Raw genomic sequence first — 14,665 nt, forward strand, 5'->3', positions numbered from 1 at the left:
AAACAGTTGTTTCCTTGTCAAGTGCTGAAGCAGAATTCTGAGGTATTGCTAAAGGATTGGCAGAAGCATTGTGGATAAAGAAACTTGTGTCTGAGATAGGTTTCCCTCCAAAAGAAAGTATTAAAATCATGAGTGATAACGAAGCTGCTATCCAGATCTCAGAAAATCTTGTACAACATGACAGGACTAAACATGTAGAAGTTGACCGACATTTCATAAAAGAAAAACTTGAAGCTGGAATTATCAAGTTACCATTTGTCAGATCCGAAGATCAACTTGCAGATATCCTAACAAAGGCAGTGGGAACAAGCATACTTGACAAATGTCTCAACAACTTGAATTTTGGTAAGCCCACTATTCAACTTGAGGGGGAGTGTTAGAATAGAAAAGATTTACGGGATCAGCAATGAGTCATCATTTCCCAAGTTAAGAGATATTGTCTTGAGCCACAATTCATGTATCATATGCAGTGCAAATCAATGATTTTCTTTCTATATTTAAACCCTTAAGACTTTGTATAAATAGAGATCATGAGGTTATTGTAAAATCATCAATAAATAATATTACAAAACCTTCTCTATCTTTTTCTATCTATCGTAACAGATATAACATAAGAAACATAAACACTCTTGACACAATCGTCATTGATCCATGTACTAACCTCCACTCTATAGTTTCACGTACAAAATTCTATATTTACTCATTATATTTCAAGGGTGTATGAGTGGACAACAAGGCGACAAATCGACAATGGTCTTTCACGCGCAAATACATAAAAGTTGGCATGCATGAAAAAAGAAATTTAGCCTAGAAAAATATGTTATGCCAATTTAATGCTTTAATAAAACACATTGTCCCAAAAGTGTTGATATAACACCATTGGTGTCAAATTGGTAATCATTCCGCTTCCATGTAACATGTCCATCAGTTTCATCACAAGACAAAGAGTATCAAACGAGACGATATAAAAGTAAGCAAACGATATTAAGTATCATGATAATATTGTTAGAAGTCTTATCAAGAAAATTTTGTAGGATACATTATTTTACTCAACTAGAGATTTTAGGATGTGTTATATATGTATTATTATGCTTATTCAAAATTGATTTCTTCATTCACGAGAGCATTTTTGATTTTTTTCACACTAAAAATTAAATCTAAGACTTTCAATAACATTACAATATTATGCTACACTATATACCAATCCAATATTATGCTACACTATATACCAATCCATCTATTGACGTTAGCATTTAAGCGGATATTTAGCTCATTAATTACTCAGATTCTTTCAGATTAAGATTAGACGAGATATTACAAATATACTATTGTCTTGCAAATTGATTCATCAAGATTTTGTTCTTTCCGGTTGACAAGGTTGAAAGTATTTTATCAAAATTAACTGAAGTTCAGTCAGAAATTCCCTCAAAGCTAGGTATAGGTTCCAATGGAGGTTCATTACCAATATTTACATGATGATAGGTTAACAGAGAAAACCTACAAACTTCCAATGATAAAATCCGTAGAGTGGATGAGACTCCAAAAACAAAAGACTAATCTTTCATAATTCATTCATAATCTCAATTAATGCCTACGTACAATATATATAGTGAAAGGAAATGTAAACTGCTTAAAAACTAACTATGCACACTACTCTAAATAAAAAGGAAAATATGCATGTAATTTAACTAAACGTGGTGACATAGAAACTAAATGCAAAACTGAAATGAACATGGACTTAGACTTGTTCCATAATCTTCGAGCCTATGATGTAGACACGTAACAAATGATCAGTGCAAATTTTTATCTCATTTTTTGTATCATATCATAAAAATCGATAGCACTACCGCAAAGTTAAAAATGCCCAGCGAATTGTTTAAACATATAAAATGAACCCAGTGAATCTGTGACACAGATTTTGTGATACAAGGCAGCTCACACATCGTCCTGCATAGTAAAAACGATAAAATCTCAATACTTGCACAATTAAGGCGATTCATGACATGCTAAAGAGTGTGATTACAAATGCCAATGGATGAAGATTAAATTTGGATTCACACAACGGGCAACTAAAAACATTGGACGTTTTGGATACATTATACAAGTAAATAAAGGCATGTTCAGTGTCTCCAACTAGTCAACAGGAACCTCAACTTCCATCTTCAAGTCAGTATTGCCAAGAATCTGCAATTTAGGAACTTTAGATGTTTATAGTGGAAGCTAACAGACAAATAATTGATCTTCCTAAACAAGAATTTACTATCGCAAAAAGGGTGTTACTCTTTCGTGATTAAAAGGTCAGAGGTCCAACCCCATGAAACGCAAAATCTACAGTTGGTCTTTAGAAATGTTTCTTTCCATATTATATAAAAGAAAAAAACTACCATACATACATGTAGTTCTGTAAAGCACATAATAAAATTTAATAAGAATTTATTTTAAAATGATAACAAAATATAATTAAGCTTGGGAACCAAAAGCAAAACTATTGATATCCTGTGCTTGTTACTCTGGGAACAAGTAATAGTAGCATGAAATAACATCGGGAAAAGGGAACTTTTAACCGAATAGTTACATCCCAAAACTGAATTTGTTAAAACTTAAAAAGTATGTTATGGTAGATGTATTACACATGTATATAATCTAAAAAGGTTATGTCAAATGTCAGAACTAATAAAGCTTCCCTAGTTCACAAACGCCCAAATGGGGTTGCATTTTCAGTTTTTCACAATTATGTAAATATATTTAATGCAATGTTTCATTCCACACTAAGTCATTTTTTTATTACAGAAGCAGAACAATGTTTAAATCTACAATGAGTGTTGAACAAAGTTAAAATCTCCATTCAGTTAGAGCTAACTTCACATTACCTTCATGAAGTCAGATTGAACTAATAAAGAATCTTTCTTGTAACCGGCTTCTTCGAGAACTTGAGTCAGGACAAGCTGTAACAGTGGAAATAACGTAAACAAGACTTCATATTCAATGTAGCAAATGGAAATGCTGTAAGAAACAACTGCACAAACATCACTTTCATCTCCTAATAAAATAGCAAAATTCTGTAGAATTATTGACTTTAACTTAGTTCTTTTTTAGAAGACGGGTCAAACACATCAACAAGGACAGGTTTATTGACAGCTATACTTACACAGATCTCAAAAGATTTCTCTGTATTGACTGAAATATATTGAATTAAAACTTCAAAGAAATGAAACTTTAATATATTAAGTCGATATTTTCAATATACTGTAGATTGACTTCAGACTGTCTCTGCCTGCAGTTTCAACCCTTTAGCAGAAACTCATTAATAAACAAATTTTATACGTGAAATTAAATTGTTCCTGATTATAAAAGTGGAACCACGAGACAGTCCTGCCGGTCCCACAACAACCAACGGGGATCTGAATTGCAATCTTCCTTGAGCAAAAAAGGTGATGCTCAAGCTTGAACCTGAGACCTCACTTATGATTTTTACACATTTTGAATAAGCATGCAGGGACATGCCTAAGGGTATAATCATGTTGGTTTAACTATGAATACAAGCAAATGAAATGATATTACTTATGTAGTTCTGTTTATTAATTTTCTTTAAAGCTAATTTTTTTTTAACCGAGCTATGTTCCTAAATGGCATTCACATCATAATTTTGCTCTTCTCAATATGCTTTGTTATATGTGTGCATTTGCTACATATGTCCTGATTGTGCTCTGATTTGTGCTCAAAGTTTTAAAAGATTATTTCTAGGTATTCATGCTATAACGTTGTAAATAGAAGCACGTCTCAAAGACATCATCCCACGACATCATTTGTTGTCTATCTATCACCAACATTTTTGTCTCTACTCCCTAGCATTTATATCTTAAAAAAGTATAAATGCAGTCATTGCATTAGTTTTAAGGAGTGAGCACACCAAAGGCATGTTCTAAAACAAACTTGTCAATATAAAAGGCTTATTGAGAATTTGAGTGCATAGCACTAAAAATTCATGTGAATGCTGTGATCATTACCGTTTTTTTCTTTCTTTTTCTTTTTTGAACGGCTGCTGTGATCATTAGTGACTCCATTTGTCAGTAAAAATTCTAATTTTGTTAACGTCTTTTTTAAAGATGCTCGTAGAGAGAATCAAGTGATACCAAACTTAAGAAGTATTCTATTTGATTCCTCTTTGAATATCTTGTTTCTCAAGCAATTGCTCTTTTTGCTAAAAAAACATTTGCTAGGCCTTTCTCAATCCATTATAGATTAGTATCTTAGTAGTTACTACCCTTCACAACAATCACAACATTTCACTCTATGGTGTCCACACTCAACACTTCTTTTGCTTCATAAAAATCCAAGCCATAATTATCTAATTTCCATGTTGTAATCATTGCTTAAGTAGTTGTAGCTAATTATGGTGCAAAAACCAAAAATATATACGGGCATGCTAGAGTCAAACATTGCAAAAACCAAAAGATTGTTGTTCTCGTTGAGGAAGAAGAAAGAAAAGATCAATCTTGTTGAGAAAGAAGAGGTAAGAAAAAAAAATTACTTATTTCTATAAAAAAAAATCCTCTTGTGTACAAAAAGCTCACGCTTTTTAGCGCTTTTTGGCGCCTAGGCTCACAAAAAAGGCCCAAAAGTGCGCGCTTTCTGTACACCCTGCGCCTTGAGTACCAAAAAGCTCCAAGGCTTGCGCCTAGCGCTTAAGTGCGCCTGAGGCGCGCTTTTTAAAACCAAGTGTGAGACAGCAGATATCTGGAGTACTTTATCAACTTTTATTGGGTAAAGGGGATTCAAAACCTGGTTCACTTCATACATCAATGAAACAAATAAAGTTCTAGCAGGATGACTGGTTCACATCATATAATAAAGTTCTATCTCAACTAGTCAACTTTATTAAAGAGAAGATTATAAAGATTTATCAAACAAGCAAAAATGGCTAAACTCACCTCCCTTTGTTGTTCAGAAATAAATTGCCCTGTCAAGTCCCTCAAGACATCTAACAAATCAGAAAATGCAACCTTTCCATTGCCATCAGAATCATAAACCTTAAATATAACTGCAAAGAGTAAAACTTGTTATCAGCAACTAAAAAGATAATAATCAAAGTCCGCATATACAGACTATAACTCAAACGGTCAAATAGTAAAAGGAAATGATTATTACATTCCACTTTATGTTGTAAGGTGGCACGAGAACTAAATGCAGACAAAAATGCCACAAACTCCTTAAAATTCAATCCATCAATCATACGGAATAATCTCTGAAAGCAAACATAAAAATAGAAATGAATAAAGAGCCATGCATAAATCTAAAATCTGTTAAGAACAGTAACAGCGCAATGAAAGCTAGGTTACACAAAAAGATTCTAAAACAAAAAAAATCGTTCAGTAATAGAATGCATCAGGGATTGCTTAGTTTAGATAGATTATCTGCATTTTGCGTTCTAAAAGAAAATAAACACTTTTCAGTGTTTCGATAAAGAAATGGTGCTTATCCTTATCTGTTAATTTCACCTTTAATGAAGCTATTTCACAAAAGAGTGTTAGATTGCTCATTTCACGCAAAATATGTTGGTGGAACAACATTAAAACTTTACCGTTTGGGGTGAAAAAACGTGTTTGCAATAAGCTAATTATTTGCTTACGCTTATGAGAATAATCTGCTTATGTAAGTAATTCCAAACACCACCTATTACCCTTCAACTTACATATTCTAACATGCAAGATCAACAATTATATAACATAAACCTTGAAGATTATTTTTAGTACAATAAGAATACAATGAAAAATAAGCTCGGGTTTCAGCTTGTCAATTTGAGAATATATGTCAGGCCAAATAACAGTGTAATTTTCAAAAAACGGCATGATTCCGCAATTGTACTTTTTCTTTTCCCAACTAGGTGACTGAAGTTATGACAATTGGCCAGAACCTATCATAGTTAATTAGCATATAAGCTAAATCCAAAAACTTTAACTACCGGGCCAGGACATAAAACCATATAATCACTAAAGTTGACGATTTTACAATGATACAAAGTTACAAAATAGTTTGCTTTTCTAGAAAATTTGCCCCATATTTTATCTAGGTGTGAGATCGATGCGAGCTTTTAACAGCTACTCGAGTTCGATCTTGTTTAAGTCAACTTCTAGCATAGTTTTCAAACTAGACATGAACTCAAAGGCGAACTTACTACTCGATTTGTTTCTCGAGTTGAGCTTAATAAATTAATATTTAGTTCAGCTCGTTCGGAAGTTTGTTTGGTGATTCAAGTCGAGCGAGCTACATGAGCTTCACGAGTCACACAAGACCAAAGAGCTTAGTTAAAATGTTGCCTAGTAAAGTGAATTTTTTTTGTAGTATTGTTTATGCTAGCAATAATGGGATGGAAAGAAGAGCTTTGTGGAAAGAGTTGGATCAACAGAGTTACTTTGTGGATAACCAACCATGGGTAATTTTAGGTGATTTTAATGTTATAAAAGAAGTCTCTGAACAATCTCTTGGGGGGTCCAGTAGAAATGGTGATAATGCAGGATTTTGTAGATATTATAAATATAATTGAGGTTGAAGATTTAAATAGTAGTGAATTCTATTACACTTGGACAAAATCTCTAAGGAATAATAAGTGTTCTGTCCTAAAGAAATTAGATAGAATACTGGTGAATGATGCTTTCTTGAGCAGATTCCAGAGAGCTCATGGGACTTTTCTACCATACTCTATATCTGATCATAGTCCTGCTGTACTAAGTATTAAAGAAGGTTTTCCTAAGAAGAATAAATCTTTTCGATTTGCTAATTTCATTGCTGACAAGGAGGAGTTTTTGGATTTGGTTAAGAAAGAATGGGATGAGAATATCCAGGGGTGTCATATGTATAAACTGATTCAAAATTTGAACAAATTAAAGAAGCCTCTGAAGAAATTGAGTTGGAGCAAGGGCAACATTTTTGAAAGAGTTAAAGCCTTAAAAGAGGATTTGATGAATAATCAAAAAGCTATGAATGATTGTCCTCATGATGACCAGATAAGAAGAAGGGTTAGTGAGTCCTTAAATGAGTATATGGAATGTACTAATGATGAGATGAAGTTGTTACAGCAGAAGGTTAATTTGCAATGGTTGAAGGAGGGTGATAAGAATACTGCTTTTTTCCATAGTATTCTGAGGTCTAGGAGGAATAAGAATAGAGTGGAGACCATTCAAGATGAAAATGGTAACAATTATGAGGGGGAGCAGGTTATTAAGCAATTTGTTAAGCATTTTGAGAATTTTTTGGGTAAGAGTGATCCTGTTAGTCAGTTAATGGATGGTCTTTTCAAAAAGGTGCTCACCACTGAGGAAGCTAATGATATGGTTAAGCCTGTAACTGATAATGAAATTAAGGAGGCCATGTTTAGTATGGACAACAATAAGGCTCCTGGTCCTGATGGGCTATACTGCAGGATTTTTTAAGAAAGCTTGGGAGATTGTGGGCTCTAAGGTTTGTTTGGCTGTGCAAGAGTTCTTTAGGACTGGAAAGCTTCTTGGTGAGGTAAATGCTACTCTTGTTGCTCTTATTCCTAAGATTAATACCCCTGGGAAAGTTTCTGACTTTAGACCTATTGCATGTTCTAATGTCATTTACAAATGCATTAGTAAAATTCTTACTAATAGAATTCAAAGTGGATTGGGGAAAATTGTGAATATTAATCAAAGTGCCTTTGCTCCTGGGAGGCATATTCAAGATAACATTTTAATTGCTCAAGAATTATTAAGAGGGTATAACAGGAAGAGTGGGTCCAAAAGATGTGCTATGCAAATTGACATCCAGAAAGCTTATGACACTGTTAATTGGAATTTTTTGGAGGCCATTTTGAAGAAGTTTGGGTTTAATAGTCGTATGGTTAGCTGGATTATGACTTGTGTTTCTTCTGCTAAATTCTCAATTTGCATAAATGGTGAAGTTGAAGGGTATTTTAAGAGTGGCAGAGGACTTAGACAGGGGGATCACATCTCTCCTTATCTTTTTACTTTGGTTATGGAGGTGTTTAATCTCATAATGATTAAGAAAATTGAGGATTCTAGTGAGTTTGGTTATCACTTTGGATGTAAGGAGATCAAGTTGTCCCATATGTGTTTTGCAGACGACCTATTGGTTTTTTGTAAAGGGAATGTGGGTTCTCTTAGAGTGATTAAGAAATCTTTGGATGAGTTTGCTAAGATGTCTGGCCTTATTCCTAATTTAGGAAAGAGTATCATCTTTTTTGGCAGTATTAAAGAAAATGATAAAACTGAGATGTTGAAGGTGTTACCCTTTAAGTGTGGGAGGTTACATGTTAGATATTTAGGTGTGCCTTTAATTGCTAAAAAACTAGGGGTGAGTGATTGTAAGGTGTTGATTGAAAGAGTTAAAAGTAAGATTGATTGTTGGAAGAACAAGATGTTGTCTTAAGCAGGAAGATTACAGTTAATATCTTCTGTTTTGTCATCAATGCAATTATATTGGGCTTCTGTGTTTCTTTTGCCTAGCACTGTCCTTAAAGAAATTGAAAAGTTGTTGAAGGGTTTTTTATGGAATGGGGGTGACTCTGCTTTGGCAGTTTTGGAAAATTATTGAAAATAAAAACTCTCTCTGGGCAAAATGGGTCAATGTAGTTAAATTAAAGAGATTGAGTATCTGGGAGGTTGAAGAAGAAAAATATGACAGTTGGGGGTGGAAGACTATGTTGCATATTAGAGATATGGTGAAACATCATGTCCTCTATAAAGTTGGTGATGGTAGAAGTGTCTCTATGTGGTATGATAAGTGGTGTTCTGCTGGCCCATTAAGCAAGTTCATTAATAAAAGAGCTTTATATGATGCAAGATTGGAATTTGATATTAAAGTTGCTGATATGATTTGTAATGGGAAGTGGAGTTGGCCAGAGGGATGGGTGATCAATTTTGAAGTTTTGAAAAACATTGCTGTTCCTGAACTGATGCAGTTTAAGGATGATAGAGTGGTTTGGGTTGCTAGAGATGGTCAGCAGATGGATTTCTCTACAAAGCAAGCTTGGCAAGACTTGAGAGATGATTGGCCTAAGGTGGGAAGGAAAGGGGTGGTTTGGTTTAAGCCTGGTTGTAAATATCGGATTTATCGGCCGATATATCGGTTATCGGCCCTTCACCGATAAGAAAAATGACTTATCGGGCAATTTATCGTTTTGGTCAAATTTCGGTCAAACTCGGCACTTATCGGTCAATATCGGTCAAAAAAAAATTTTGACCACTTTTTTATAAAAAAAAAAAATTGGGTTTTTATCAAATATTAGGGTTTATTACATTCTTTAATTCAATTTTTTTCTATTTAATTTTTAATTAATTCTTTAACTTTTGAGTTAATCTTTAATAATCTTTTAATTTCTAGTTGTAAATTGTAATTACTTTCTTTACTACCGTTTTTTCCTTTTGAATATAGTCTATAAATACTTAAATTTCGAAACTTTAATTGTAATTATTTTCTTTTATACGGTTTTATATTCTAATTATTAATGTATTGCCTTGCAAATTGTATATATTGCTAGTATATATAAAAATTTTAGATAAATTCCTTTACATTTTAGGGTATCCGATATATCCCCGATATATCCTATTTATCGCTTATCGGGGGTCGGCCGATAATAAACCGATAACCGATATTTACAACCTTGGGTTTAAGCAATTTAATCCAAAGCATGCTTTTATTTTGTGGCTTGCTCTGCAAAGGAAATTAATGACAAAGGACAGAATTGCAAAATGGCAATGTCTTGATAATATGCAGTGTGTTCAGTGCAAGTCTGAGGTAGAAGATCATGAGCATTTGTTTTTTAAATGCAAGTTTGCAGAAGACATATGGGGAAAATTAAGGAATTTAGGTTGGGATATGAGCACTCATGATGGTCTACAGGAGATTATTCAAAATGTAGCAGGACAGAAAGGTAACACTAATATTGGAATTGTGGTTAATAAACTCATGTTGGCTGCTCTTGTTTATTTTGTTTGGCAAGAAAGAAATGCTAGGATTTTCAGGAATGTGGAAAGGAATGAGGAAGTTGTGTATAATCTTGTCCAAGAAAGTGTCAGGAATAAACTTTTGTCCTTAAGAATGAGGAAGACTAAGAATGTGGATAATATGGGGGGAAGATGGAGATTGAGTTGGGTGAATTACAGTTTTGTGGCTAATTGAGGTTTGGAGAGTGTATGCTGCTACTTAAATATGTATGCGAATTGGAATAGTGAGTTGTGAAAGATGAAACTACTTGGTCCAATTCTAGCATATTTAAGGTTTGTTGCAGCTTTGGTATGTGGTTTGGAGATGTTGTTTTGGTCTGTTGGATGCTGGTTTTGCTTTTGCTTCATGTTGGTATTTTGGTTGTATTTTCTGATCTGTAGTATTTTGCTCCTCTTCGAGTCTATTAGTTTTGTCATTTGTTATTTGTATATGTTGTAAATACTTTGATATCAATACAATTCGCCCGTTTTAATTAAAAAAAAATGAGTTTTATGAGTTGTTTAACTAAAAGATCAATTATTTTATGATCATAGATGGGATTATTCAAGCTCGAGTTTGAATAATTAGACGAGTTTATTGAGTTCGAGATGTTGAAATATAGTTAAAAAACAATGCTAAAAAAAAGAAGTATCGAGTTTCAGCTCGAACAATAACTAAATATTCGATCTCGAACTGGAACACACTTTTTAAATATTATTCAAGTCGAGCTTGAGTAAATATTAAACAGCCTAAAATTCATGGACTCGGGATCGTTATCTATATCTATACTATTATAAAAATTATACACCTATGTTGAAAACTTTACAACTTTAGGACATGCAAAATTACCATTTTACCCTTGATTAATTAACTTACACAATTATTCTATAATCTTTTAAAAGATATATATTCACTATCCCTAATTTCAAAAATCTTCGTATCAATTTCCTATACCACTTGACGACGATGCCATCACCATCCGTCCACGTCACCACATCGCAATTAATGTCATCGCCGCCACATTGTGCGGGTACCATGCTCGTTACCCCTAATTTTAACTACAAGTTCTATGATCATAATAATTACAATAAAACAAATACAAACACACTAACATAAAAACCAACAATACAATGACAAAATAATATAACACCCGCAACAAAAAAGGAAAAAACTCAATATAAACCTGTGAGAGTGGATTAACAGCGAATTCGGGCACAGAAAGAAACTCGTCAGCAGAGATAAATCCACCGCTATTCCGATCCAGCTGACAAAATCTTTGATACAAAGAAACTATCTCTTGTTGTGAAACTACAAATCAGATTTAAAAAAAAAAAAAAACATAAAATAAAAACTCAGCTCATAGAATCAATAAATAATAAACCCCTTTAAATAATAGACCCCCTATGATTAATCCTTACAAGTGTTGTTGCAATGTTCTTGGACTTCTTCAATGTCGTACTGTGTCAGCATTGAAGATGTGTTTCCCATTCTTATTCTCCGTCTTACCTTTTTTGTGTAATCTTCTTTAAATGTATATATGGGGGATTTTTATTATGAGGATTTGAGGTGTGTTGGGATTTATTAAGGGAAAAATAAAGAAAAAGTAAATAAAAAAAGAGTGATTTTGGTGACCAGCAGCACACCAACAACAACTGCTCTAAATTTGTATTATATTTTTATTTTTAATTTAATTTAATCAACAAATATGTTTGCGATTTTGGAAAACGGATTTTGGTAAAGTTTTGACTTGTTGACCGATTCCTTTTAAAGGTATTTTTTCTAGAGTTTTTATAGCCAATAATCTTATGCCATGTGTAAAAGCTAAGTTAAATGGTATAGTGCCAATTATTTTCCAATCCTTACCAATTAAAAATAATAAATTTTTTGAAAAATGAATTAAAATAATATTTAATATTAAAGGAGTATTACTTAAATGAATAAAAAAAAGCTTATCTCTATCTCTATATATAATAAAACAAGATTGTTCCTTATAAGTATTCTTAGAAAGTTTTTGATGTGACAAATACATATTTCTCCTAAAAAAACCTTTTATTTAATTATGATGTCATATATAAATAAAATAAAAATAACTCTTTATATGTTTAATTAAAATATTAATCATTTATCTAAAAAACAAATTCTCTCTTATATAATATTACAAATAGAATGTCTTTTTTTATTTAATTGATTTATTAACTATATAATTGTTGTGTTAGTTGAATTATTAAATTTATATCAAGTTATAATGTTTTAAGAACAAACATAAAATAAATTCTTTTATTTATAATTTTAAAATTTTAATTAATATGTCCGGGTTGAACCCGGATTATTAACTAGTTTTATAAATTATACATGGTTTTGAAATCTTACCAAAATAAACAAAATATCCATGTCTTTCATGGGACCTATATATAATACTAAGGTTTAGAGGTATATAAGTAAATACATATATATGTAGATTTGTATATAACACTCCCCCTCAAATATACATTATTATATATTATACACCAGTTGTAATGTTACCTCATTAAAAACCTTACTAAGAAAACTCAGTGGAATAAAACTTAGTTAAGAGAAAAAAAGTGCAACGTGTATAATGTTCCCTTTAAATTCAATATACGTTTTTTAATCTTTGAAGCCCGATTTTGTAGGACAACTGCTCGAAACTGCTTTTAGGTAAGGATTTTGTAAATAGATCAGCAAGATTATCACTTGACTTGACCTGTTGAACATCAATCTCTCCTTCCTTTTATAGATCATAAGTTGAGAAGAATTTTGGGGAGATGTGTAACATCCCAAACTTTTTATTTAACGGTTGACTTGAGTCGTTAAGTCAACGTAACGTGTCCGTTACGTCCATGTTAAATTTAGAGCTTATATGTAGTTAATGTGTTATGCGTGTGAGACTTGAATGTCTTATTGATTGACGTAGTAATGTGTTCAAGATGTAGTTATATGCCTTTAGAGGTGTTCAAAGTGTTTATTGAGTTGTATATAGTTCATATAGGTGTTTAGGGCTAATAATATGACGTTTGGAAGCTTAGGGACGAGTTTTGACATAGGGTGAAAGTCAAAAACGGGATTAGGGTCAAAGAGCAGGTCTTTAGCTTCTAATATCCTTTTCTCTTTGAGCCCTAACCATTCCTCATTGCCATAATCAATTCCTTGTTCGATTTCATCTTCGTTTGGTTGATTCGAGAGTGTTTTGATCAAGTTTTTGTATCATCTTTGTAATCTCCAGGTATTCAAGGTATAATAACATTGATTTTATGTCATTTCAATCATATAATCAGATCCATAACTGGTTTAGGTTATTAGAAGATCAATTGATGTCAAAAACGTGTGTTTTGATCGATTCGGTAACCTAAAACGTTTAATTATGTGATGCAAATCAAGTAAGGATTAATCAATGATTTCATTGCATCATTATCGTCTTAAAATGGTGAATTTTGAGGTACAAAAGTCGTTCATAAGGTTTGGGGTCGTTTGGGGAGTGTTTGGTTAAGTTTTGGAGGTTAAACAATGAGTTTTGTGCAGAACCGGGACTAGCTGCGGCGCAGCTACTAAGTTGAGGCGCAACTGGAAACCAGTGACACATAGCTGCGATGCAACTTGGTAGTTGCGACGCAATAGCGACGGAATTTTCAAATGGCCATAACTTTTGAACCGTAACTCCGTTTTTGACAAATAAGATATCCACGGAATCGTGAGAGAGTCTACTTTCTAATGGAAATGTTTTTGAAAGATGATTGTAATGTCAAGTTTCCAGAAAGGTTAATTTAGTGAGTGTATCCCGAGTTTCGTCGAGTTATGTAAGCTTTAAAGTATTAATCGAATGTCCGATGCATCAAGCATTGTCATGAGTCATGTTTATAGGTATTTAGACGTGAGTAATGACCATAAGTGAGTGGGTATTTATTAGCTCATTATGTCGTTTAATGATTATAGGTAGTCGGGAATACTTGCAAAGATCGGTAACTTACGTTATCATTTGTTGTGTGCTTCTACGAGGTAAGATACACTACTTTGACATACTGAGGGTTCAACAAAAGATGGTTTTCATATAATAATATCCCAAATGGTATCTTGTTTGCTTATGGGTATTCGGGATTATACGGGTGGTAATATGGGCTATGTAGATGCATAAAAAAGCCTGAAATGCTACCCCAATGATACGTATTGCTATGAGATGTTATGTATGCTTAATAGATGATATGATATGAAATGATGTACGATCTAAGATGATAAATGTTATGCAATGTTGTAATGATATACGATATGCAATGATATATGACGATGTACGTGATGTAACAATGTATGCGATGTGATGATATGAAATGAAACGCTATGAAATGTGATGTATGATGATGATATGTGAAATGTGCATGATTACATGGCTTGTTCATCTAGTTCACTAAACTTATTAAGTTGCCATGACACGTGCACGTTTAAGGGCCCAAACGTAAAAGATGTATATGTGATGGTTGTTTAGGTTGTGTAAACACCTAAACTATATGTGATGTGAAATCGAGCTCGTAAATTTGATGTGAAAGTGTTAAGCTTAACCCGTACTTGCCCTAGCCCGGTTAAGTGCGTTGATGTGGTTGCTTGGGTGGCTCCTTGCAACATGGTATAACGTGAAGAGTAATACGGGAGGTCTTACCAACCCCATTGTCATTGAACATACGGATTACTCCTG

The 14,665-nt window shown here is 33.0% G+C and overlaps 1 protein-coding gene across 1 annotated transcript; it reads right to left on the reverse strand.

Moving 5' to 3' along the window:
* Nucleotides 1-1,952: 1,952 nt before the first annotated feature.
* Nucleotides 1,953-11,621, reverse strand: LOC122592911 (calcineurin subunit B-like). The gene is made up of 6 exons (XM_043765241.1): nucleotides 11,385-11,621; nucleotides 11,150-11,274; nucleotides 5,149-5,245; nucleotides 4,932-5,041; nucleotides 2,871-2,945; nucleotides 1,953-2,184 (listed from the first exon to the last, which is right to left on the reverse strand). The coding sequence occupies exons 1-6, from the start codon at nucleotides 11,452-11,454 to the stop codon at nucleotides 2,134-2,136; spliced, it is 528 nt and encodes a 175-aa protein (XP_043621176.1). The 5' UTR covers nucleotides 11,455-11,621; the 3' UTR covers nucleotides 1,953-2,133.
* Between the last annotated feature and the right edge of the window lie 3,044 nt (nucleotides 11,622-14,665).

This window comes from Erigeron canadensis, chromosome 3 (genome assembly GCF_010389155.1).
Source record: "Erigeron canadensis isolate Cc75 chromosome 3, C_canadensis_v1, whole genome shotgun sequence".
In the NCBI taxonomy this organism is placed as follows: Eukaryota; Viridiplantae; Streptophyta; class Magnoliopsida; order Asterales; family Asteraceae; genus Erigeron; species Erigeron canadensis.